This window comes from Peromyscus maniculatus, chromosome 3, assembly GCF_049852395.1.
Source record: "Peromyscus maniculatus bairdii isolate BWxNUB_F1_BW_parent chromosome 3, HU_Pman_BW_mat_3.1, whole genome shotgun sequence".
Lineage (NCBI taxonomy): Eukaryota > Metazoa > Chordata > Mammalia > Rodentia > Cricetidae > Peromyscus > Peromyscus maniculatus.
The window spans coordinates 169,967,373-169,993,000 of NC_134854.1; the positions used below are offsets into that span (position 1 = coordinate 169,967,373).

A 25,628-nucleotide genomic window follows, 5' to 3' on the forward strand; every position below is an offset into this window, starting at 1 on the left:
AAGTCGTTGAGGTGTGTCTTTAGGAGCTATGTCTTGTCTTGATCCCTTTCCACATTCCTTTCTGCTTCCTATTACTTTGTACTTTATGAGTTTGAGCTATTGTGATACGTTTCACAATAAGCCCAAACAGTGGAGCCTGCCAACCATGAACTGCAACTCTTGAAACCATGAGCCAAGCTACTATAAAGCCTTTCCTGGCTTAGAATTTGCTGTGTAGAACAGGCTGACCTTCAACTCAGAGATCTACTTGCCTCAGCTTCCTCAGTGCTGGATTAATTAACATCCTTGTGGGTGATGAGGATTTACTACTGAATCAGTTTTGGTCATAATGTCCTTGGGGGTCACTGTTGGTATTCACTTGTTTATATTCCCTTGGTTGTAAAGTTGTAAATAATGTTCCTATTTTGTTCAAATATTTTCATTGTCAGTCCAGTAAAGGCATTAGTCTTGATCTTTTTCTAAGAACCTACTTATGGTTCTGTTGCTTTTTCTATTTCTGTATTCTTGAGTTTGATAGCAGAAGGTAATAAAATAGCTGTAAGAAACACATACCCATAGAGAATGTCCTTGAAGTTTCCATAGTAGGCTTTGGCTTTCTGAAAGCAAGATGGATGTGCTTTCTGCAGGTAACAGAGACACATGGTCTTAGAAACCATTTGTGTCTTTTTTTTTTTTTTTTTTTTTTTTTTTGGTTTTTCGAGACAGGGTTTCTCTGTGTAGCTTTGCGCCTTTCCTGGAGCTCACTTGGTAGACCAGGCTGGCCTTGAACTCACAGAGATCCGCCTGGCTCTGCCTCCCAAGTGCTGGGATTAAAGGCGTGCGCCACCACCGCCCGGCCATTTGTGTCTTTTAAAAAATAACTTAAGGCGGGACTAGAGTGTTGGCTTAGGAGATTAATAGTACTTACTATTGTTGGAGAAGGCTTGTGTTAGTTTCCCAGCATCCAGACAGTGGCTAACAACTGACTGTGACTTCAGTTATATATAATGCCCTTCTGACCTCTGAACAATGCATACACTTACATGAATGTAAAACATTCATACACATGAAATAAAAGTAAACACTTAAAAAAATTCAAGATTTGAAAGTACATATTTTTATACAGGTTAAATTAATAACACAACTCATTTCGAAATGATAGTATATCTTTACATATTAGCATTAATATTTTTACCCCCCAATAAGATAATGGTTTTTCTAATTTTTTTTGTAAATCATGGAAATAGTTGACTTTTTATTACAAAATAGTTGAGCAAGGCATGATGGTGCATGCCTCTAATCCTAACACTTGGGAGGCAGAGTCAGGTAGAGCGCTGAGTTTGAGTTTAGCCTGGTATACAATGTGAGTTCTAGCCATCCAGAGCTATGTAATAATACCCTGTCTCAACACACACACACACTTTTTTTTTTTTTTTTTTTTTAAACCTGACTGTTGACATAGGCCAGTAATACCAGGACTCTCAGGCTGAGGCCTGTGGATCACAAATTTGAGGTTAGCCTGGGCTATATAATGAGTTGTTGGTCAGCCTGGGCATCATGACTGAAATTTACTGTTCACTCTGGCACTAAAGATTGCTATAAATCCTGACAAGTCTATGTATTTAAATTCTACTGGACCTGGACTAAGAGGTCATTCTTCAGTGACAGATTCCTGAGAGGGAGGACGAGGGAATGAAAAATGAAGAAGATAGGAAGACTGAGTTATGGAGGTTTTGATGCACAAGTTATGCCAAGCAAGTTTATTAAGAACAGCATCTTATATATGATCTGCAGGGGGGAAATGGGAGAGAGTCAGGAGAAAGCTATCTTACAATGGGGCAAAGTCAGCTGAAAGTGATCAGTCAAGCAATGTTGTACAAAGAGACACAGGATATCTCAACTGCATCACTGACTGAGCACTCAGTGTCCTTGAGACTGATAACTCCAGTCTTCTTCAGGGGGAAAAGTCAAGTTCTTAGGAACTGAAACCTTAACTCCTTTGAGGCCGTTGGCCCTTTGCCAAGTCTGTCTCTGGGCAAGGACATAGAACTAGTTCCCTTTGTCCTTTAGCAGGGCCTCTGGGGAAGCCTTAGGTCGGTCTGGCACACAACACATGCCTAGAACAGTGGATAAATACTGTGACTAGGATGGCTTAAATTTTGGAATTAGTTGGCAACTGAGTGGTTTTCCATTCTTTCTGGCCCAGCAGACTTAGTGAACAGAAGTGTTGGCCAATGGAAGGACTCCCAGGAACTCCCATTGGGTGGTAGCTGTCAGAAGGATGTCCTTGAGTAACTAGTATGATTTTTTTTTTCTGTTTCTCCACCACAAGACAGGCTAGTTAAATTAAGAGGCAAGGTATTTTGGCAAAATGTGACTATTTAGAAAGCTAGTCCAGTGTGATGGACAGTTCTGTCACAGTGGTCTTTTGAATAAGAATGGCACCCTTAAGCTCATGTATTTGAATGTTTAGTCACCTGGGAGTGGCACTATTTGAGAAGGATTAGGAGGTGTGGCCTTGTTAGAGGAGGTGTGTCACTGGCAGGGGAGGGGCTTTGAGGTTTCAAAAGCCCAGGCCAGGCCCAGTCAGTCTCTCTCCCTCCCCTTCCCTCCCCTGCCCTCATGGATCAGGGTATAGCTTTCAGCTTCTGTTCTAGCACCATACTTGCCACCACATTCCCTGCCATGATATGTACTGACCCTCTGAAACTGTGATCAAGCCTCAGTTAAACACTTTCTTTTGTAAGAGTTTCCAAGGTCATGGTGTCTCTTCACAGCAAAATAGTGACTAAGATAGTCATAAAATGTGTCTTGCTGAGAAGCTGGTTTAGGGCAGTTTATATAAGGTAATCGGTGTTCCCACACTGGGTATCTTCACATACAGATGTGGATGCTGCCTATTTGATCCTTATTACCTAGTCATGGGGTAACTTAGGTTTTCATTTCTTTCTGTCTTTCCTTTCCCTTCAAAACTTGTGAAGCTCCTGCCTCAGCCTTTCAAGTACTGGGATTACAAATGGGCAGTACTGCTTTTCCTTGCTTAGCTCTGCAAATTGCCTTAAAACATTTTCTTTAACTTGTATTTATATTGTATATGTAGGGGTGGGGTGCATTCACAGGTCAGAGGACAACTTACTAGAGTTTTGTTTTTTTTTTTCCTCCTACCATGTGAGTCCTCGGGATTGAACTCAATGTCATCCTGCTTAGTTGGCAGCAGACTCCTTTGCCTCCTGAGACATTTTGCTGGCCCCAGTTCTACAAATCTTAAAAGTGAAAAATGGAAATCCTGGGGGCTAATCCTGTTACTCATTAGCTGCTCCAAGTCCTTGCTGATTGCCAAACCTTCGGTAACTTAGTAATGAATGGAAATATCAACTTTGCTTTATTAGTTTTGTTTTCCCATGGTCTCCTGGTGCCGAGAAAGCAGAAGTACCCTGTATAACTTCTGGATTACAGCTGTAACTTGGAAGAGACGACTGGGTCTGTCATACCCTTTTACTATGCTGACAAGATGGTGGACTCTGGCTAGTGGGACCTGGAGATATTTTAAGTCCATCATTAACTCCAGTCTTCAGTTTGTAAGATCTAGGCTTTCCTTCCCAGGCCCACAAAATGCCTCTGCTGAAGTTCTTATAACCAACTAACTAAACAGAATCTGAATAACCAGGGTAGACCCTGGAGTGTTGGCTGTACTTATCTATAAATAACAGGAAAGAAAATCCCATCAATTGTCTCTCTGAAACTATTTGGGCCTATTTAACAGGAATCATTCAGCGCTGCATAAGGAGTTCTGTCTACCCCCAAAAGCACAATCAGCTTGTTCCTTATAAGGAGTGATACTTAAAATTTTTGTATGTCTAACTCAGTTTGAATTCTAGCAGTCAGTCCGCTTTGTCTGTGTCTGTCTGTCTCTTTCTATTTTTGAGAAAGGGTAACTCAGGGTAGCCTTGAACTGATTCTCTTGCCTCCATCTCCCAAGTGCTAGGATTACTTGTGATAGGTCTGGCAGAAATGTTGTCTCTGAAGGCTTATACTTCCTCACCACACAGTAACTTACTATGTATACTTGGAGGTAGTTGTTAAGACTTAATAGATACTTAAGACCACTAACTTATTAGCATGATGGTGCATGTCTTTGATCCCAGTACTCTAGGGAGGATTCCAACACTTAGACATGAAGATTTCTTTGAGTTTGAGGCCAGCCTCAGCTCTCCCAAAAGAAAAAAGTTCTCCAGAGCTGAAGAGATGGCTCAGCAGTTAAGGGAGTTGCTGCTCTTCCAGAGGACCTGAGTTTAGTTCCCAGCATCCATATTGGGCAGTTTTATGAGCTCCTGCAACTCCAGTTGCATGGGATTTACAGCTTCCTCTGACCTGAGGGCATCTGCACATATGTTGCATAGATACAAATAATAAATATCTTTTTTTTAAAGGTCTTCATCTCTTTAGTGTATCATATTCCTTGGGATAAATAACCTAATTGATCCTGGGCAAAATTCTAAGAATGATATCTGACTTCTCTATGTGTTGTAATGTTTAATTCCAGTGGTAGGGTGGTAATACAGCCACAAGGGATACAACATTGAGTAAAACTATACACAGCCTGGTACATATGTAGTCTTTTGTGTAATGAGAGCCTCAATGGTCTATATATATCAATTTATTAAGGGGTACTTTGGGGAAAACAGACTTACTGATACAGGATAAGGTAAATGCAGCTGCAGAGCTCTTGGAAAGCTGGGGACCGATCACACGCTGCTTCACACTGCCTGATCTGGTCGGTCTTCACCATACAAGAGAGTGTGACTGCCTTTCTCCTTTTTTAAGTGGTCACCTAGGCAGATAAGAAGTACTGCTTCTATTAGGCCAGATAGCTCAAGGTCATGGGCAGAGCAGATTCCCACTACATTGTTCTTGTTAACTGAGGTCTAGTCTGTGACATTATCTGAGCTGGCCGTGCTTGTTAATGGAATTTGTATTGTAGTTGGGTTAATAAAAAATTTTTGTGAGATAACAGTTGCTATGATTTGCTCTTATTGATGACCAACCCAACTTAAGTCACTTCTTGCATACCTTGTAGGGATTGAGAGGGCACTGAATAAGACTTGGCGAGACAGCCACAGATTGTTCTGCCTCCCTAGTTCCTGTTGCCAGGATTTTGCACCCCTCCTCTTCATCCCAGGTATAGGAATGGCCCACTTCCAAGTTGGCTTTTCAGTAGCCCATGTTTTGACCGATCAATCCTTATTCTTTCTGGACTGTTGTGAAACCATGACTTTTGTGTTTTACATTGAGCTCCATTCTCAGTTCTGGGTCTAAGATTTCTTGAAACCAGAGGATGCTTATATTATTTTGTGTGTAAGTTCTGCATATCCTCCTGTGTACTTCACATCATTTCTAGAATATTTAAAACACAGTGTTGTTGTGCTGCAGTGTTTAGGAGCTAGAGCACGACGGAATCAGCACTAACACAGTTTCTCTTGTTTTTAATCTTTGGCTGAATCTCCGGTTTGTATGTGATTGTTTGTTGTTTGTGAGTGAGTTAATGCAGAGACCTGTCCAGCCACGTAACCATGTGTCCATGTGTCCGCCAGTGGGAACTGCTTACCTTTGTTAATATGCTAAATGAGGTGACATAGTTAAGTGTGGTGTGCAGTTCTTTCTTGTTCCTTTGTTATTTGTTTTTCTTGACAGGATCTTGATGCATAGACAAAGCTGGTCTGAGCTATGACCCTCTTTTCCCAGCCTCTGGTTGCCTCTGCCCACCTACAGTTGTTAGTACAAATAAAATTCTGAAAGGTTAGCTGTTATTTATTGTAGACTAGAGCTATGTTATAATGTAAAATTAAGGTAAATTGATTATACAAAAACTATCAGAAGAAGCCTATTTAGATTGACTTTCTTCTGTGGTTAAGGATATAGAAGGCCAAAGATACTATAGATTGACTAAATCATAATACTGTAGCAGGAATCTTCACAGTTATTATTAATAAAAACAAACCTGAGGCCAGTTATTAGGGTGAATGCTGGAAGGTCAGAGAAGCAGAACAACCACAGCTTCCTCACCTCGCCAATTCCTCAGCTGATCCTGTTTCCTCAGACTGGAAGCCTCTGAGTCCTCATCCAGAATGAATCTCAGCTGAACTGTGCTGCTCAAAGCTTGAAGCTTAACCAGCCAAATGCTTCTAGTTTCTGATCTTCATGCTTTATATATCTTTCTGTTTTCTGCCATCACTCCCTGGGATTAAAGGCTCACTTCTTGAGATTAAAGGCGTGTGTCACCATGTCTGGCTGTTTCCAATGTGGCCTTGAACTCACAGAGATCCTAGATGGATTTCTGCCTCTGGAATGCTAGGGTTAAAGGCATGAGTGCCAACATTTTCTAGCCTCTGTATCTAGTGGCTGTTCTGTTCTCTGACCTCAGATAAGTTTATTAGGGTGCACAATATTTTGGGGAACACAATACCACCACATAATACCTTTGGAATTCCTGAAAAGTGACATTATCTTGAATTTTGGCATTTGTAATTTTGTTGATTTTTATTGGAAATTATATATATATATTCTGGTGCTTTTATTGCAAATTAGAGTTAATAGAAATACTGGCTTTCATTTTAACTGCATCAGTTTGTACAAGCTTCACTTTTTGTAATGTGTAAGCTTGTTAGGGAACAGATGCTGGCAAGTCAAATGTGGTATATGCAGGAAAACCTTAACATTCTGGGTTAGGAGTTAAGGGAGCATGTGCAAGGGCCCTGAATGCCAGTGTTAGGATTTCAGGATTTGTCCTAGGGCAGAGACAGCAGACTGTGCTGGAGATCCAGATAAGGAGTGGAAACAAAATCACTGACAATTTGAATACTTGTGATGTGTTATACTGTCAATATTCTTGGGGACTCAGGACCCAAAGCTCCTTGGCTTGCTGATTCCATTGAACAAAAAGAGACAAAGGACCTCTGATGTGAGTTCTCTCCACTCTTCTTATCTTCCTGTCTCTAAATCCCTCTTCTATGAAGCCAGCCATGGAACCTGGAGATACCATTCTGTTCTCTACCCTCTGCTTCTTTGTAAGAACTGGCCATAAAGAGTTTCTCTGACTTATTAGGACAGTAGATTGTCAGCCCTCACACAGGGGTTTCTGCCCCAAACCCAAGAGGAAAGAATGCCCTAGGAGGTCAAGAAGAAGTTAGCTGGACAGGCTTAGCTGAATTTTTTCATACGTCCATTAAATATTACCTTTTTTATCCCATCATTTTAAAAATTAATTTGCTCTTAGGTATATGGGTGTTTTGTTCATATGTGTCTGTGCACCATGTGTGTGCCTAGTACCCTCAGAGGCCAGAAGAGTGCATTGGATCTCTTGGAACTGGAGTAACAGATGGTTGTGAGCCACTATATGGGTGCTGGGAATTGAACCCAGGTCCTCTGGAAGACCACCTAGTGCTCTTAACTGCTGAACTCTCTCTCTAGCCCGCTCTAGTCACATGTCTAAATAGGTGTTCATTCTTTAAATCTAAGCATAAAAATGGATACTCTCTCTGAATCTTCATTTCTGAAATTTCCTCTGTCACATAAAATGTTGATTAAATTTATTATCCTTTTTTAGAAAATATTTTTTCTTGGTGTTCAGAGATTTCTGATACTACTCAGCAAACATTTATGTTGAAAGACCCCCACTCCATTATGAGGACATGGGGCATTGGGCCAATGAAATGCCACCCCCCCCCTCCCAATAACTTAGCCTAAGAAACGCCATTCTGAAAGGCAAGAACCAGAAAAACAGGGGTTCACAGCTGTGGCCGGCTACCCGGCCTTGAGAGAGATAACTGTGGTCGGCCACCGGCCTTGAGAGAAAAACTGTTGAGTCAAAACAGGATATTTATGGCCGGCCACCCGGCCTTGAGAGAGATAACTGTAGTCAGCCACCGGCCTTGAGGAATAAGCAGCTGGGCTGGAAAAACGCCCACTGTACCCTAGGCGAGGCCAAGTCAGGCACACACATCAAATTTCTGAGAATTAAAAATACGTCCCCAAGTTCACCCTGGCCTTCTTTGAAACAACCAATAGGAACCCTGTAACTATGCATCTCGCTTCTGTAACCGCGCCTCTGCCCCTGGGATCTTATAAAAAGTCCCCCTTGCCCTAGGAAGGCGTGCAAGTCCTCCGAGAGACTTCGCCCCAGGTACCTGTGTATCTGAATAAACCCTCTTGCTGTTTGCAGCTGATCTGTGGTTTCGGCGTGTTCCTTGGGTTTGGGGTCTCTCCTGAAGGAAGATCTCCCCTGGGGGTCTTTCAATGTCTATTGGATAGTGTCTCATGTATCATTTGGGCCCCTCAAGTTAGAACTTTTATGCCTTTAATGTGGCATTTAGATCCACTGGGAAGACCAAATACCTAGACTCAATTCAAATTTAGATTAAATGAATTTATTCTTACTGCTGGCAGAAGGATGGAAGCCTTAGAGCCAATACAGCTTGCTATTTGGAGGTGGGGGTAAGGTGGACTTTTTAATTAAAGGCGGACATTGGGAAGGTGTGCATTACGACTACCCATGGAATCCGCAGCTGGGCAGGAGAACTGTTTTACTTCCCTCAGTTGTTTTCTTTTCCACTATGTAGTAATAAAAAGACCATTTCATCCCTTTCCCATAGCAGTAAGCAGGTTTTACCCAAGCAAAGGCAGCTGTTAAAACCTCACAGCTCATTTTCCTGTTCTTACCTCACCTACTGGCCACTAGGATCTCCCAGGCATTCCAGAGCAAAGGTCAACAGCCCTTAAAGGATGCCTGGCTCCATATTGTTTCTTTGGTCATCACAGGGGAACCTGTGTAAATTGTTACTAGAGTCTGAGCACTGTAATGACTGGGTTAGAGCAGTTCATTTCTGGGCAGGCAGAAACACAGTACCATCAGGTTAGAGCTGGCAGTCACATCTTCACAATAAAATATCTCAACAAAAGGAACTTTAAAGGAGAGACAGTTTATAAGGGTCACAATTCCAGGTTGCAGTCTTATTGTGGGGAAGTTGAAGCAGGAATTTGAATTAGCTGCTCCTATCCAGTCAGGAGCAGAGAATGAGTGCTTGCATGCCATCGCTCGGTTTGCTTTCTTAGACAGTGTGGAGTTCAGATCTACCTCAGTTAACATAATCAAGATGGCCCTTCCGAGACATCCCCATTGGTCAGCTTGATCTAGGTAATTCCTTACTTCACTCATCTCGGTGATGGATTCTAGGTTGTATCAAGTTGATTGTTAAAACTAACCATCAGAAAACCTTAGTAAGATCTTCATAAAATTTTCAGGTGAAAATCTTTACCTATTCACTTCATTCTTTTCACATTCCCCTTTAACTCAACCTCCCTAGAAAACTAAAAAGTAGACTTTATTTACTTCTAGGTTGTACGTTTTGTTTTATTTGAGATAGTTGCCCAGGCTGATCTTAGCACTGAGGGTTAAGTGGTCCTCTTACCTCAGCCTTTCAACTCCCAAGTGCACATTATCACACCTGGTTATAATTGTGTGTTTTGTTTGTTTTTATTTTTGTTTTGGAGGTAGGATCTTAATGTTTCCAAGGCTGGCCTCAAACTTCATAAACAGGGAAGGAAGGAAAGCCTTGAGCTTCTGATTCTTCTGCTGGGATTACTGTCTTGTGCCATTATACCTAAGTTGTGTGGTATTGGGGATGGAAAAAGAAAGGGCTTCATGCAGCTGATGATTCTTCTTACATACACAGAATAATAAAGTCATCTTCCTACTTAGAGAAGTGGTTCACAGCTTTTTTCCCCCTTTTGGCATGTTTGAATTGCCATCATTGCCACTCATGTTTTGGGGGCCATTATTAAGTAAACCTAATTGCTCGAACACAACCTTAACAGTAAGTTGCAGGTGGGTATCCACTGGACAAGGGAAGTAATTAATGTCCTGGGGAGAGTGGTATGAGATTTCATCATGCTACTCAGAACAGTGCATGCTTATACACAAAAACTTTACTTCTAAGAGTTTTCCATCTAATATTTTTAAACCATGGAAAGCAAAACCACAAATAAAGAAGGACTACTCTCTGTCTAGAGATTAAATTTAAGTTTTGCTTATTATAGCCAGTTATAGGAAGAATGTAAGAAAATTCTCAACTGCTGAATATAAGAATGTAGTCTTTTAATACATTAAAAAATAGATAGAAATATATAGGATATATGCACAATGGGATGTCTAGTCATAAAGTAGTTCTATCATTTTTATTAGCACATATGGAACAGGAAGTCATTATCTTAAGTAAAATAGGCCAGATAAGCCAGATAAATAGTACATTGTTACTCTCCTACAAACTGAAAAGCCATTTCTACAGCAGAGTGGCCACTACAACCTGAAGGGCAGAAAGGAAGACAGGGACTCTACAGATAGGCAGGATTCTGTGTTTTGTTTGCTTTTGTGTGTGGATGAATGTGGAGGTCACATTTGGGGGGATCTGCCTTCTATCTTGCTTGAGGCAGGTCTCTTGTTTGCTGCTGTTGAACCATTAAGTTTCAGAGGATTCTCTTGTCTCCACCTCCCATCTCATCATAGGTGGGATTACAGGTGCGTGCAGCTGTGCTGGTCTGTACATAGGAGCCGGTCTTTATACTTGGCATGGCAACACACTGTGCACTGCCTTTAATCCTTTCACTCTGACAAAAGAAACTTTAAGGGACAAAGAGTTCATTTGGTTAACAATTCTAGATTATGGTCCCTCATTGCAGGAAGTTAGGCAGGAACTTAAAGCAGTCATGAGTAGAGAGAGAGTGTGTGTATGTGTGCTACTTTCAGCTTGTCCTTTTATATTGTCCACTGTCCAAACCCGGGAATAGTGATACGAACAGTGGAGGACTCGTCACCATAACAGTAACATAATCAAAACCAGTGACAAGTCGACAAGTACAACTAACTGTGACACCCACTGAGCCTTCTTCATAGCTCTTTCGTTTTTAAGACAGGGCCTTACTGTGTAGCCCATTGGCCTGGAATTTGTGATGTTTCTGACTTTGCCTCCCTTCCAGGTGCTATGAATTCAGGCAGCTCTACTATACCTAGCTTATTTCTGATTTGGGCATAGCGTAGAAGAGTAACGTAAGTATAACAATACCTGATAAACTTAATCTTTTACATTTTTGTTTTGTTTTATTTTATTTTATTTTTTTTGAGACAGGGTTTCTCTGTGTCGCTTTGCGTCTTTCCTGGATCTCACTCTGTAGCCCAGGCTGGCCTTGAACTCACAGAGATCCGCCTGGTTCTGCCTCCCGAGTGCTGGGATTAAAGGTGTGTGCCACCATTGCTCGACAACTTTCAGATTTAAAAAAAAATTTTTTTAAAAATAGCCAAGTCACCCTCCAAAATAATGATTAATATTTAAACAGGTAGACGGGCTTACTGCCTCATTTAACCTTTAACCATTGCGCACTGAGAACATATATAAAATTACACTAAACCCCTGTATTGTATTTCAGTAGATACAGTTCAAGAAAATCCAGTGTTTTGACTCACCCCACTAGTGCTCTGTCTTAGTTACTTTTCTGTTGCTGTGTAGACACCAGGACCAAGACAACTTAAAGAAGAAACAGATTATTGAGAGCTTTCAGTTTCAGAGAATGGGTCCATGATCATTACGGCAGGAAGCATGACAACAGGCAGGCGGGCTTGGTGCCAGAGCAGTACGCAAGAGCTTATATCTCGATGGATAAACACGAGACAGAGAGCTAAGTGGGAAGGATGTGGGCTTTTGAAACTTCCAAGCCCACCTCTTCCTGCAAAGCAACATTTCTTAATCCTTTTCAAACAGTTCCACCAGGTGGAGACCAAGCACTCAAATATATGACCCTATGTGGACCATTCTTATTCAAACCACCACATGCTCCTGTGAAATAACTAAAATACATAGTGTGTAAGAATGCTTACTAAATAAGCAAGATGACCTGAGTTTAAATCTCCAGCACCCGTGTGAAAGCCAGACATGGCCATTTCAGATAGGTTAGCTGGCCTTAGAATTCCCGATCCAGTGGTCTCCATCCTCCAACCTCCAATATGAGATTATTTTTTTATGGGGTTATACGGGGTTATCTTTTTAGTTGGTCATGGTCGAATATGCTCTATAATTAGAGTACTTGAGAAGTAGAGAGGCAGGAGGATCACTACAAGTTTAAGGTTAGATATGGCTACATAGTGAGACCCTGTCTCAAATGTGTAGATATTTAGGGACCCCGTCCAGAACTGGGGCAGTAGTAAAACACCGATATATTTTGTACTGTACTGGATGACCTAGTGAGGTGCTCAGCCAGTGTTCTCATCTCGGCAGCCTGGAGTCCAGAGTTAAACTTCTCCCAAAGTTTGTTTCCATGGCCTGTTCCTTTTTGTGCCAGTGACTCTAGTGTGTCGCTTCCCATGACCCACGTGGTTGCAATGCTGTATTTCTATATTCACACAACACTTGTGAGACAGGGAATTTTCTCCCTGCCAACTTCTTCTTTAGTTTTGTGCACATGCCTTCTGGGTATCCTGATCTCCCATTCAGTCCTGTATCATCAAATTTTACTAGTTAAAGGGCTCACTACCACAAGACTGTCCAGTTCCTCCCATTCCTCGGAGTCCTGCATTACCTGCAACTGATTGCAAATTTAAGGGGTATCTTGTCACAATTCTTTCTTTGCTATACTCAGATGCGATGGATAGGGCTACCCTTTTTCAAGGGGTGGGTGGGATCTCCATCTCTAGGCAGAGTACACTATCCTGTAGCACTGCCTTGTATCGAAGCTTACTCTGATACTTGCAGTGTTAAACTCTGGCTCTTCCTGCTTTCTAAAGCTATGGGTGGGGTTGAAAGTTCTGTGCCGTTGGTGCTGAGTGCCTCCTGAGACTGCCTTGAGTTCTTCCTCTTATCAGTAGTACACACTCAAATGTGAGCAAAAGAAGCTCTTGACAAAAGAAAGTAGAAGGAAGTGTTCCTGTTACTTAAGGCACTGCAAGTCATGTAATGTTTTCTACCCAGGGACAAAGGTCAAATAATATTTTTTCTCTTTCGTTTTTATGGCTAGGCTAGCACAGTCTTGGACAACACAGGGTCCTGGAAAGGGGGGCAATGGTAGACAGAGACATAGGTCTATGATTCTGGCTTCACTTCAAGAATGAGTAAGTTTTATTTTCCCACAGTTGTATCTATAGCAGTTTAGCTATTTACTAACAATAGAATTGAATGCAAGTCGTCCCCTTTGTACCATTTTGAGTTCCTCTTCCACACTTCTCTGTTCCTGTGGTCTTGTGTATGCTGAAGGATATTCTTCCTTAGACTTGGACATGATCTCATGCCTGTAGCTTTCTGAAGTCATGTAGCCACACCTCAGTCAGGGTTTGTGCTTGAAAAAGGAACTGTAGACCATCTGGATCCTCACAGTTTTAACTTTTTATTTTGAGATGGGGCTTCACTGAATTGCCCGGGTAGGCCTTGAACTCACTCTGTAGTTTAGCTAGAACTAAGAACTGAATGTCTTCCTGCTTCAGCTTTCTGAGTGCTGGGATTATGGACATTCATAGCCAGACCTGACTCAGATGTCTTGGTATATCACAAGTGATATAGCCATAAGGTTGAATGCTATGCAGGTAGATGCATTTTCAGTGAAATATAATAGCCTGCCTGTGATATGAAAAACAGACAAACAGTCGATTGTGTTTGTTAGGATTCCTTGTGTCTTAAAAGATGTTTTAGATTTTGTTTCATTTTTCAGATAGGGTCTCTCCACATTGTCCAGACATACAGTTTATGAGTAGAGTGAATGTTTAGCATGCTTGAGTTGCTCTAAGTCCATCACCCTCACCTCAAAAAATAAGTAAAAGCAGGAAAGTGGTACTTTAATTTAACAGGTGCCAGCTGCTTTCTGTGGAGTCAGTGTTTACACATTTCACTGACTTTTGACAATTGGCACAATTATGTTGCAACTCCCATTACTACTGCTCTATCTGGGTATGGCTTATTAATGTGAGGTCCTTTTGTAGTTACCTTAGATATAATATGCTTCTATTTTTCTTTGAAATTCTGTCTAAGAGTGATTACCACAAGTTTGAAGCCAATCTGGTCTACAGAGGGAGTTCTAGGCCAGAAAGATTCTGTCTCAAAAAAAAAAAGTGGGGGAGTAGGGGGAAAAGTTTATTTTATTTTATTTATTTTTAAAATTTATTTATTATGTATACAGTGTTTTACCCTTGTCAGAAGAGGGCACCAGATCTCATTACAGATGGTTGAGAGCCACCATGTGGTTGCTGGGAATTGAACTCAGGACCTCTGGAAGAACAGCCAGTACTCTTAACCTCTGAGCCATCTCTCCAGCCCCAGGAGAAAAGTTTTCAATAAAAGATCTTTATTTGTATTTCTTGCAGATTTGTGACATTCAAAACCACAGACTACAACAGTACTACTGCTAAATCAGATCAACTATGAATTGGAATGCAAAGCCAGAGAATGCTACCCAAAACCCACCACCGTATTCTAAAAACCAGTCATCTGTTTTGCAGCAGTTTTTAATGCCTTCTACAACTTCTCAAAGTTCTTTTAGCTGTCTTGCACAGAACCAAGAAGCATGCATGTATCCCAGTAATTCAAATTCAGCTTCACAGCCACTTCTGAATGTCAGGAGTTATGTAGCTCCTCAGATCTCCAATATGCATAATAGGACTGTTGTGGCCTCACAGACTTCAGTAGAAAGAGTCACGTACCCAAATGTTAAAGGAGCCCAACAACCAAACCACAATTTGCAAACAGTGTCTTCAGGAGTTATGCAAAATGTCTGGATGAACTCACCAATGAGGAATTTTATGCCTTCTCATACAGAGGCAACTGTATCCCATAAACCTGATGGTGGGACTAATATGCCTTATATGCATGCACCACAGAGTCAGCTTGTCACATCCGATACCTATTCTGTGCAACTACAAATGACTCCTTCAAATTCTGTAAGAGTTCCTATAACTTATCAAGGAAATTATCAAGGAAATCAGGGACTTAACCACTCAATACCAGATCAGCTGGTTGACTGGACACAGTGCACATCTAATGATCTCACTTACCCAGATTACAGGACACCTACAAAGCAGTATCCTTATTTACCACAAAACTTTGTGCAAGACCCTTCTGTTCAGAAACAAAACTTTGTGCCATCTACATCATTACAAGTTAAAAATAATCAGCTTCCACCTTCCACACAGTCATTACAGTCAAAGCATCCTGTACCTGTGTCGTCATATCAGTATGCTGCAGAAGCCAGCAAAAGACTCCCTGCCCGGCCTTACAGCTGTAGATATGGAAGCCAACAAGTGCAAAATTCTCAGCATGTTTCTAGACACTTGCCTCTGGAAGTTCCTCAGAGTTCAGAAATACATTCATCTGAAAAAAAGAAAGATACTTACAAAGGCTTTCAACAGCAGTGGCAGAACACTAATAAAAACGTCAGCACCATTGGAAAATTCTGTGAGTTGAAAATAAATACCAAACAGTCTTACAGTGACTCTGTTAGTTCTTCTGGGGATGGTCTTCACACTCTTGTTCAAAATAATCAAGAGGAAAGAAAGTATTCCTGCAATCCAAGTACAAATCAAGTAATAGACACAAATGCCACAAAAGAAAAGCTGGTGAGGGATATTAAATCACTAGTAGAAATCAAAAAGAAGTTTTCAGAACTTGCAAGAAAAATTAAAATTAATAAAGATCTTTTGATGGCAGCTGGTTGTAGTAAAAAAGCCAATAATTCTTATACTGAACCAACTCAGCACCCTCAATTTTCAGCAAAAGAAGTGTCTGCTAAAAGTGATGGTCACTGCTCCATGGAATTGCTAGCAACATGTCTTTCGCTTTGGAAAAACCAGCCTCCAAAAAACACAGAACATGTTCCAAAACCTTTAGAAGAAAAACAGTATAATGCATCAAGAACCAGTACAATAGCAGTTGGCAGTTCAAATCCCACAAATGAAGTTCATGTTAAGAATTTTTATTCAGGTGTTAGAAATTCTCAGAAAATGACCAGCTCGTCACAAACAGTCATGTCCGTTCTCACACCGAGTTACGAGTCTTCGGATGTAGCTGTTGGAAAAGGAACAGAGCTTCAAATTGCTGTGGTGTCGCCCTTAATTCTTTCGAATATCAATGCCTTACCTGGAAAAGCGTTAGCACCTGAGGTTGTACCTGAAACTGTGTATCCAGTTGTTAAGGAAGGCAGTGTTTGTAGCTTACAAAACCAGCAGCCAGAAAATACAACAGTAACTGCGGCTTTCCCCTTTGATGTTACAGGAGCAGTAGCAAGTACTACTATATCAGCTGAGCCTTCCATGCCCATGCCTAATGAAAAACAGCACAAACCAACACAGGATGATCTAGACATAGCTGATAGCAGCCTAGGAAAACACTCTCCCCTGGGCGCTGAAGCTCTGCCTAACCCTAGTGACAGCACCATTGTGAGTGGACCTGTGTTACAGATTGAAAGTATCTGTTCTCTTGCAGAAGGTGATGTGTCCTACAATTCCCAGATAGCAGAGATATTCAACTCTGTACAAAATGAGCCCCAGAAACCTTCACCTAGTCAGCAGGTAATCAATAGTCAACAAGAAGAACAAGCAGGTGACACCACTGGAAGTAAAGACTTGGGTTTTCAGGAAGACAAGTGTGTGCAGTGTACAGATGTTCCTCATGAAGTCACTGAGCAGCCAGAGCTGCTGCAGCCTGTAGAGCCAGCATCTAGTGAGTATGTTAGAGCACACAGAGAAAGTCTAGAGGAAAGCAGTAAGGAGAACATTGGTGGAAAAGAAACAGCTAAGGATGTGTGTTCACCAGCTGCTGTTCAGCAAGATCCTCACCCTCAGGAAACTGATATGGTCAGCAATAAGTCAGGCCACAGTCTTCCTGAAATAAATGAGATTAATGATGAAAATGAATCTGTCTCATACCTACATGACCAGCTGTCAGAACTTCTAAAAGAGTTCCCTTATGGCATTGAAACTATGACCAGACATGAAGTTTCTGTGGGCCAACAAAAGACAAATAAAATCTCAGAAAATCAGACTGGTAGTAAAATTGGTAATATGCCTGGGGATAGCACAGACCAAATAAAAATTACAGTATTAAACTCAGAACAAATCAAAGAATTATTTCCTGAAGAGGATCAGCTCTGTGACTTAGACAAATTGGCAGAACCTGAGAATAGAAAAGTCCGTGCAGAAGTAAAGAGCCTGTGTGACTCACAGGTCCCCAGAGAAGAAAGTCATGACCCTGGAATGTTGGACCTGGAGAAGGACAAAATCCATTGCTGTGCCCTGGGTTGGCTCTCAATGGTTTATGAAGGTGTGCCTCAGTGTCATTGCAGATCTACAGAAGAGAAAGAGAAAGACCAGTGTTCTTTGGAGATCGACAGTTGCAAACAAGGAGAGCAGTCCTGCAATAGTGGAATCACTATTTTTGAAATTAATCCTATTTCTGATAACTCAAAAACTCCTCTGATCCAAGCAGCTGAGAAAGGCCATTTTTCTGAAATACATGGTGAAAAGATAAAAACATCAAAAACAAAAGACAGCAGTTCATCAAGGGTGGAGCAGGAATTAACTGGTCATTTTTCAGTTAAGTGTTATAAGAAAGATAAAGATGAATCTAAAACAAAACAAGATAGCTCACTGAAAATGGAGCAAAAAGTAAAAAATGTTTCATCTGAATGTGACAGACCAAATCCCTTAAAAAGCAATAAAATAGCAACCCCTGAAATATCTCATGTGATAACTTCCAACTCTGATAAAAATATGCTGGCATTTTCTAAACAAGCTTCTCAGGAAAGCCTACAGAAAAAACACGTATCTCAAGACTCAGGTCCAGGAAAAGCACATGTAGGACTTTTGCCAAATAAAGATCCATGCAAAAGGAATAGCATTTTGGTACAGTCAGTGTCACCAGAAAAGAAAAAAATAAAATTCAAAGCGGGTGGCTCCAGACTGAAATATTTTGAAAAAAGAAAAACAGACCATGTGCTTATCCCAGATGTAGAAATAAAAAAGAAGAAATATGAAAAACAAGAGCAAAACAAAAACACTGGAGACACACTCAAACTGTGCAGCACTCTGACAGAACCAAACGAAAGCACCAGTACTAAAGAAAAGACAGTGCCAAGTTCTGAGTCCTCAGACTCAAAGGGCAGCTCCTCTAAGAGTACCAGAGTTATAACCGTGCAGGAATATTTACAACGGCAGAAAGACAAACATATAATAGGGAATAATGCTTCCAAAAACATCTGTGTAGAGAATGTGCCGTGTGACCCTGATCCCGTGAAGTCCAGTAAGCATTCTGCACCAGCAAGCTGGGGAAAGTTAATTGAGGGGCAGGGTGTCAGTGCAGAGCCCTCAAAAGAACCAGAACGTAATTCCTCCAGCCATGGCAAAAATCCCAAGGTCCACCATTCTGAGGAGTTAAGGACATACAGTGTGTCAAGAAATAAAGGAAAATTTGATAGGAAGCAGCCAGACAAAGCCTATATTGATAAAACCAAATTAGAAAGATTGACCAGTATGAGTAAGTCCAGCCAGATATCTCTCCAGGTAAAGGAACAAAGGAAACAGTACCTGAACCGGGTTGCATTTAAATGCACAGAACGGGAAAGCATTTGTCTCACTAAGTTGGACAGTGCATCCAAGAAGTTTAGTAAAGAGAAAGAGAAGAGTAGGGCATATACACTTATGACAAAAGATGACACTGACAAACACATGTTGGAGTTTAAATTATGTCCAGATGTGCTGTTGAAGAATACAAGCTCTGTTGACAAGCAGGATGAGCCTGGGCCTGGGCCTGGGCAGGATCAAGCACCTGTGCAAGGTTCAGTATAATTTCTCCTTGGGGGGTGAGGGTGGGGGGGGCAGTTTCACATCTAGGTTGGCCTTTTAACTCTGATCCTCTTGTCTTCATCTCCCAATTGGTAGGAATGTAGGCCACAGGACCCAACCAGTGGTTTTGTTTGTATGAGGCACCCATAGAGGTGTAGTCCTAGAAGTGGGTGGATGGGATGGGTGAGAATTGGGGTGACAGTGTTCATTGAGCAGTGTTCATTGAGTAGCATTTGTTTTCTGTTTGTTGCCCTTTATTTTAAATTATAGTAAATTAGTACTGGCAAGTTTTCCAAACATTTCCTGAGCACAAATATATTTTATTAAGTCCCTAAGAAATTACACTGAAAAGCATTTCTTGTGGTAAAAGTTTAAAAAATATAAAGTGTACATTTGTTTAAAGAAGTTTTGGTTTTGTGGTATTGGTGGTCAAACCACCAGCACTCTGCCACTGAACCGCAGCCACAACTAGTGTCTTGGATTTAGTTTCCTTTTGTACTGGTAATTTCAAAGCAGCCTGTATGTGAAACTTTGTTCCAAATATTGAGAGGTAATGTAAGTGTTAATTAATGGGTCAATTTGTTGCCATCTTTGAAACTAAGAATGAAGATGTTATCCCCAAGTTAAAATGGTAACATCTAGTCTACTTATAAAACAGAAGACCTGTAGAAGCGATAATCACTTGGAACAAATTAATCTCTATTTACTCACAAAGTCTAAATGGTGATTGACAGAGTGGTACATATGGCATGCTAGAGGCAGAAGAATTTAGGGAGTTTAAGGCCACCCTTGGCTATAAGACGTCATCTCAAAAACTAAGAATAGTGAAAAAGCCAGAGTCGCAGTCGTGAGTCATAGGTATTATCTCCGTGAAGTGTAGAATTAAAGGGGAAAATGAATGAATAGTTATGGTTATAAGAGAAGGTTTTGAAGTTGTGGATATTATAGCTGATACATTGTGCAATGAAACTCAGATTGGAAAACGAGTCTTTTAGTTGAAATTTTAGTTTTGGCTCTTTTTTTTTTTCTTTTAAGTATATCTGTTGGGGTGATGAAGCTATAGCATAAACAGTACTTTTTGTGGAAAGTGATAGGTACAGAAGACAAAAATAATTTTGTTTAAAATGGCTGATTTCAAAATAAGACATGGTTGCACACATCTTAATTTCAACATGTAAGAGGCAGAGCCAGGTGGATCTCTGATTTTGAGACCAGATTGGTTGTAGTAAGCTCCAGAACTACATAATGGGACCCTATCTCAAAACAAATCAAATTAAAACCAAAAGGATCATTTAAATAGACATTTTTATTAGGTTTTTAGAATCTGAGACCTTGAGTGTAAATGGGAATTTGGAATTGAACAGGGGCAATGAGTGACTTCCTGTCTCATACCTTTAAATAAATACCCTGAGAAATGTTGGTGATTCAGCCCAGATGAGGAAATGTTTATTTAGTGTGAAAATTAGAAACAATTCATTTACCTATTGTAAAATACTCAGTTTCCTTACCTGGTAAAAATAATTTTTCAGGTCTTTTAAAAAAGTTACATTACATATGGTATAAGATACCCCATGATGTAATATATAGGTAGGTTTTTTGCTTTGTTTTTTTCTTTTTTTCATTGTGCTAAAATAGAGGAGGAGTAAAGATTATATATCTGAAAACAAATATTTAAACAGTTTCAGGAATAAAAACTACAAAAGAAGACTGGTTAAAATGCATCCCTACAAGGACAAAGATGTCTGAATCAAGTGAAGAAATAGGTAAAACACCATCTGTTTTCATTTTTTGTTTTGATTTACCAGCTTGTCTACAACATGGATATAATCACAGTACTGTCTCAATGCATGATTTTATTTATATTCTTTTTTTAGTCCCTTGGTGTTTGTTTCTGAAGGTAAGATAGCATTCTGTTTTCTCTGTCAGGATGGAGTGGGAGGCCAGGATCTAGTTCCTTAACAGAACTTTAACTTTATTAACAGAAAAATAATACTATCACACTGAATTAGGTGAGTTTTGACATAAAGTCTTGAATTTTCTGGATCTGAGCGGACCTCAATTTTGACATTGTGTCAAGTGATATGTGAATAAGAATATTGTGTAATTGTGATTAAACTCTTCCCTAAGATCTGTGGCAGGCTGGATTGGCCTCCAGTAATGTCTGACAGCCTCCATTTGCTGATTTGCGGGCTCATTCATTCAATCCCCTAAACAAGATAGGCATGGACATTCCCATTTGTCATCTGGCTTATTGCATTGCTAGATTAGGAACTTGAACCTGGTCTCTCTCTTCAGAGTTCTTTGAGGATAGCGGTGCAAGTGTTTTAAAGGACGAAAGGATGGTTGTCCTGGTAGCTTTCAGTTTGTTGGAGATTGGGCTCAGCCTTGTACTCACTGTGAGCTTCTGATTCTCTTGCCTCCACTCTCACCTGCTGAAGGTTTATGTGCTGCTAAGAATAGAGTCCAGGGCTCTGTGCACATTAGGCAGGAACTTTATTAACTGGATCCTCTGTTTAATTTAAAGTGGAATGAATGTATTTCATAGAGTAGATCTGAGGAGTTCTGCCTTCGTTTTGCTTATTTTAAAAGAAGCCTTTTAGCAAGTGGTAGTAGCTCACACCTTTAATCCCAGTACTTGGGAGGTAGGGGCAGGTGGATTCCTCTGAGTTCAAGGCCAGCATGGTCTACAAATCGATTTCCAAGCCAGCTAGGGTTGTTACATAGAGAAACCCTGTCTTGGAAAAAAAAAAAAGTAAAGGTAGTTTCTGAGTCTTGAAATTGGGAATACTTTTACTAAGAGCAATGACAGAATCTTTTTAAAAGATTTATTATTATTATTATTATTATTATTATTATTATTATTTTTATTTTTTTTATTTTTGAGACAGGGTTTCTCTGTAGCTCTGGCTGTCCTGGAACTTGCTTTGGAAACCATGCTGGGCTCAAACTCAGAAATCTACCTGCCTCTGCCTTCTGAGTGCTGTGATTAAAGATATGTGCCACCACGCCCGGCCAAAAGATTTATTATTTTTAATTAGTGTATGAGTATGAGTCTCTGGGTCTGTGTACCTGAATGCCCTCAGAGGTGTAAGATCCTCCTGAACTGGATTTGTAGGCAGTTTTGAGCCACAAATATGCATGTTGGGAATAGATCTTGGGTCTGCTACAAGAGTGGTATACACTTTTAATCACTGAGTCATCTATTTTTCTTTAAATTTTAAAAAATTGTATTTTTTTAGAGAGGAAATTTGACAAAGGTGAGAATAGAGATTCAGACATGTATAGGCAGGCATGTACAAACTGAGTCAGACATACTGAGATAATGCATATAAGAAAAAGCTTAGCTAGCCATACTGTTTCATGCTTATAACCCCAGTACTTGAGGGGATAAGGCAGGAGGATTGTAGAGAACTGGAGACCAGCCTGGGTTACAAAACAAAGTACTGTCTCCAAGAAGGAAAAAAATGGGCTGAGGATATAGCTCAGTAGGTTGGGTGCTTGCCTTGCATTCTTGAGGCTCTGGATTTGACATTCAGTGCCAGCCTGTTAGGGGAATACACAGGATTGAAAGTGTAGGTGTAGTGAAGAGGGAAAGGAGGCCCCTGAACTGAGAGAGAGAGCAGCTATAAATGCCTGGAAGCAGGAGAGACAAGGCCCATGGAACAATAAACTAAAGGGTTAAATGAAAAGGGAAGGTACAGGCTTTTCAGAGGTAGACAAAATTACCCCTTTACATTCACTGTTTGGAACTGGCCAAGGTCTTTATTGCTCTTTTCTTTTTCCCATTTCCTTTCCCTTTCTCCCTTCATTTCTCCTTTTCCCCTTTCCTCTCTTTCCCTTCCTTTCCTTTCCCTTCCCTTCCCTTCCCTTTTTTTTTTAATTAAAAAGATGGTGTCTTGCTGGGCGATGGTTGTGCATGCCTTTAATCCCAGCACTTGGGAGGCAGAGCTAGGTGGATCTCTGTGAGTTCAAGGCCAGCCTGGTCTACAGAGTGAGTTCCAGTACAGGCACCAAAACTACAGAGAAACCCTGTCTCGAAAAAAACAAACAACAACAAAAAAGATGGTCTCTTATGTAGCCCAGGCTTGCCTTGAACTAGGTATGTAGTTAATACTGATCTTGAACTTCTGGTTATCTTCTCTTCCTTAGTGAGTGTATATGTTGGGTGAGAGAATTATGTGCATTTGGGTGTAGTGCCCTCAGAGTCCAGAAGAGGACATTGGATCCCCTGAGTTACAGGAAGTTGTGAGCCCTCACTGTGTCGGTGCTGGGAATCAAACTTGTCTCATTCTTGCTCTTTATTCCCCCCTCGAGACAAGGTCTCACTGTGTTGCCTTGGCTGACTTAGAACTCTCTTTGTAGAAGCTGGCCTCTTCTCAGAGGTCCACCTGCCTCTATCTCCCAAGTGCTGGGACTAAAGGTAGCTACCACTGAACCATCCTTTGAGTTCTTCCTTTGGTTTTTGAGGCAAGCTCTTGTTGTGAAATTCAGATTAGCCAGGCGGTGGTGATGCACGCTTTTAATCCCAGCATTCTGTAGGCAGAGGCAGGTGGATCTCTGTGAGTTCGAGGCCGTCCTGGTCTACAGAGCGAATTCCAGGACATCCAAAGCTACACAAAGAAACCCTGTCTCAAAAAACCAAATCAACCAAACAAACAGAAACCACAACAAAAACTCAGACTGGCCTTGAGCTGAAGATCCTCCTGCCTCAGCCTTGAAAATGCTGTGATTATAGGCATTTGCTGCCATTTCAATAATCTAGCTCAGTTTTCTGCCCCCACACACAATGCACATTTCCTGTCTCATTTTTTTCAGTGTATGTTTGTCATATTGAACATTAAGTATCAGTTTTGTTTTCTTAGATCGGGCTGATTCAAGACTCTCTAAGAGAAGCTTCAGTGCAGATGAATTTGAAACGCTACAAAACCCAGTAAAAGACTCAAATGTCATGTTCCGGACCTACAAAAAAATGTACTTGGAGAAGAGAAGCAGAAGCCTCGGGAGTAGTCCAGTGAAATAGGCACAGGATGTAGTGGTTTTACTTTACCACCCAGCTATCTAACTTTTTCTTTTCAGGCTCCCTTGCTGGAAATAACTCAGGACTTTCACATTTGGATTTCTCAGCCAAGGAGTTCAGTTACAGCTTATGTCTTTCATTGATACTGTGTGACTGAAATGTTGGATTAGCTGCTGGTGAGCAGGCAAAGAAACATTGCATTTGTCTGGGAACTACAAAGTATGTGATCTTCTATATAGTTGAACCATGTTTACTATTTTAAGTCTTGTTGGCACAGTGGTGCACACCTGTGATCCTAACATTTGGCAGATGGAGACAAGGGGATCAAGAATTGGTCATCTTCAGCAGCATAGTCCATTGAGGTCAGTTTAGATTACATGAGATCCTCTCTCCAAAAACAAAACAACGGCAACCAAAAAGAACGTGAAGGTGACTTACACAAATCTTACTTTGAAATGCTGTTATGCTGACATAACTATTCATTAGCTAAGGACTTATTTGACTGGGACTGTAAATATATTTTTGTTTCTAATAAGCACATTAGCAAAACTTATTTTTCAGAAAATACCCACTGTGAATGTCAAAAGTATATTCCTAAGTATTTTGTACCTTATTGTAAAGGTTTTTTCAGAAGTCTTGTTTTATACTTTTGTTAAACTGAATGGAATTTTTGGAAGATGTCTTGACATTACTTTTCATACTTGAAATAAACATTTATTTTTTAAAGAACTACAGTTGAAGTCTTCATGGTTTCACTTCTCTTTGTTTTCTTACAGTTACTAATAGACATATTTGGATAAGTTAGGCACATCGTCAAGGAGGCTAAGATGGCCTTTGCTATAGAGGACACAGAATGTTTACTTCTAGGAGAGCATTGGTTATTTAGCATGCATGTTAAGTGCTCTGCCACTTAACTATACCTCTAGTCCTGTTTCTTTTTTAACCCCTAATGTTGTATATATAAACATTGAAATATGAAAGTACATTGAAAGTGTAAGGTAGACAAGAAGATTTTAAGATAATTATGAAGATTCAGCTTCCACCAATCTTGTGGGAAACACCTGCTTACAAGCTTTTTATGAAGTATCAAGGAATACACATGATTATTTGAAAATGCTATTGCACTTTTTTTCCATGAAAAAATATGAATGGAAGGCTGAGGCAGGAAGATTGCTGCTAATTCAAAAATAGTCTGGACTAGGGAGTAAGATCCTGTCCCAATCAAAAGAAAAGGTAGAGGTTTAGGCAGTGAAGGAAACCACCAAAAAGAGAAAGCTGATGAAGATGTAATTGAATGAAGCAGCATGTTTCAGCCCCAGCAAGCAGCAGAACTTGGTAGCTTCGGCCATGTGGTTCTGGCTTTAGAGTTAAGGGTACAAGAAAGGGGTTATGGAATCTCCCTTCCGTAACTAAGGAAAGCTGCTGAGTCCAAGCATGTGTTAAGGGTGTCCCTGTATGGAAGCCCAGAGAAGACATTGTGTGAAGCTATAAAGGTGAAGGCCTGGATTGCCTTGGAGACCCCAAGATGTTTGAAATGCCAGAGTCATATGGTACCTGCCAAGGAAATCTCCTAATGGATTATCAGCCCAAAAGAATTGTGTTGAAGTCAGCAAATCTGAAAGGAGTTGGAGATCTGAGGAGCATTTTAACAACAGACATGGAAGATGCAGAGTTTGGAATTTGCCCAGCTGGATTTTGGTTTTGCTTTGGTCTAATATTTCCTTAATATCCTTCTTTTCCTCCCTTTTAGAATGGTAATGTATATCCTTG

The 25,628-nt window shown here is 40.6% G+C and overlaps 1 protein-coding gene across 7 annotated transcripts in view; it reads left to right on the forward strand.

Annotated features, from left to right (window-relative positions):
- The window catches only part of Resf1 (retroelement silencing factor 1), a 30,688-nt gene extending 6,101 nt beyond the window's left edge, over nt 1-24,587 (forward strand). For 6 of the 7 annotated variants that reach the window (XM_006995910.4, XM_015989322.3, XM_042274394.2 and 3 more), the window contains exons 3-5: nt 14,372-18,833; nt 20,521-20,604; nt 23,704-24,587. In XM_006995910.4, coding sequence (XP_006995972.1) covers nt 14,429-18,833; nt 20,521-20,604; nt 23,704-23,861 — 4,647 coding nt within the window. In that variant the 5' untranslated portion in view covers nt 14,372-14,428 and the 3' untranslated portion in view covers nt 23,862-24,587. Of the gene's footprint in view, nt 1-7,712; nt 11,078-14,371; nt 18,834-20,520; nt 20,605-23,703 lie in introns of those variants that run through there. The other variant, XM_076568384.1, reaches the window with a different exon arrangement.
- Nucleotides 24,588-25,628: the final 1,041 nt, after the last annotated feature.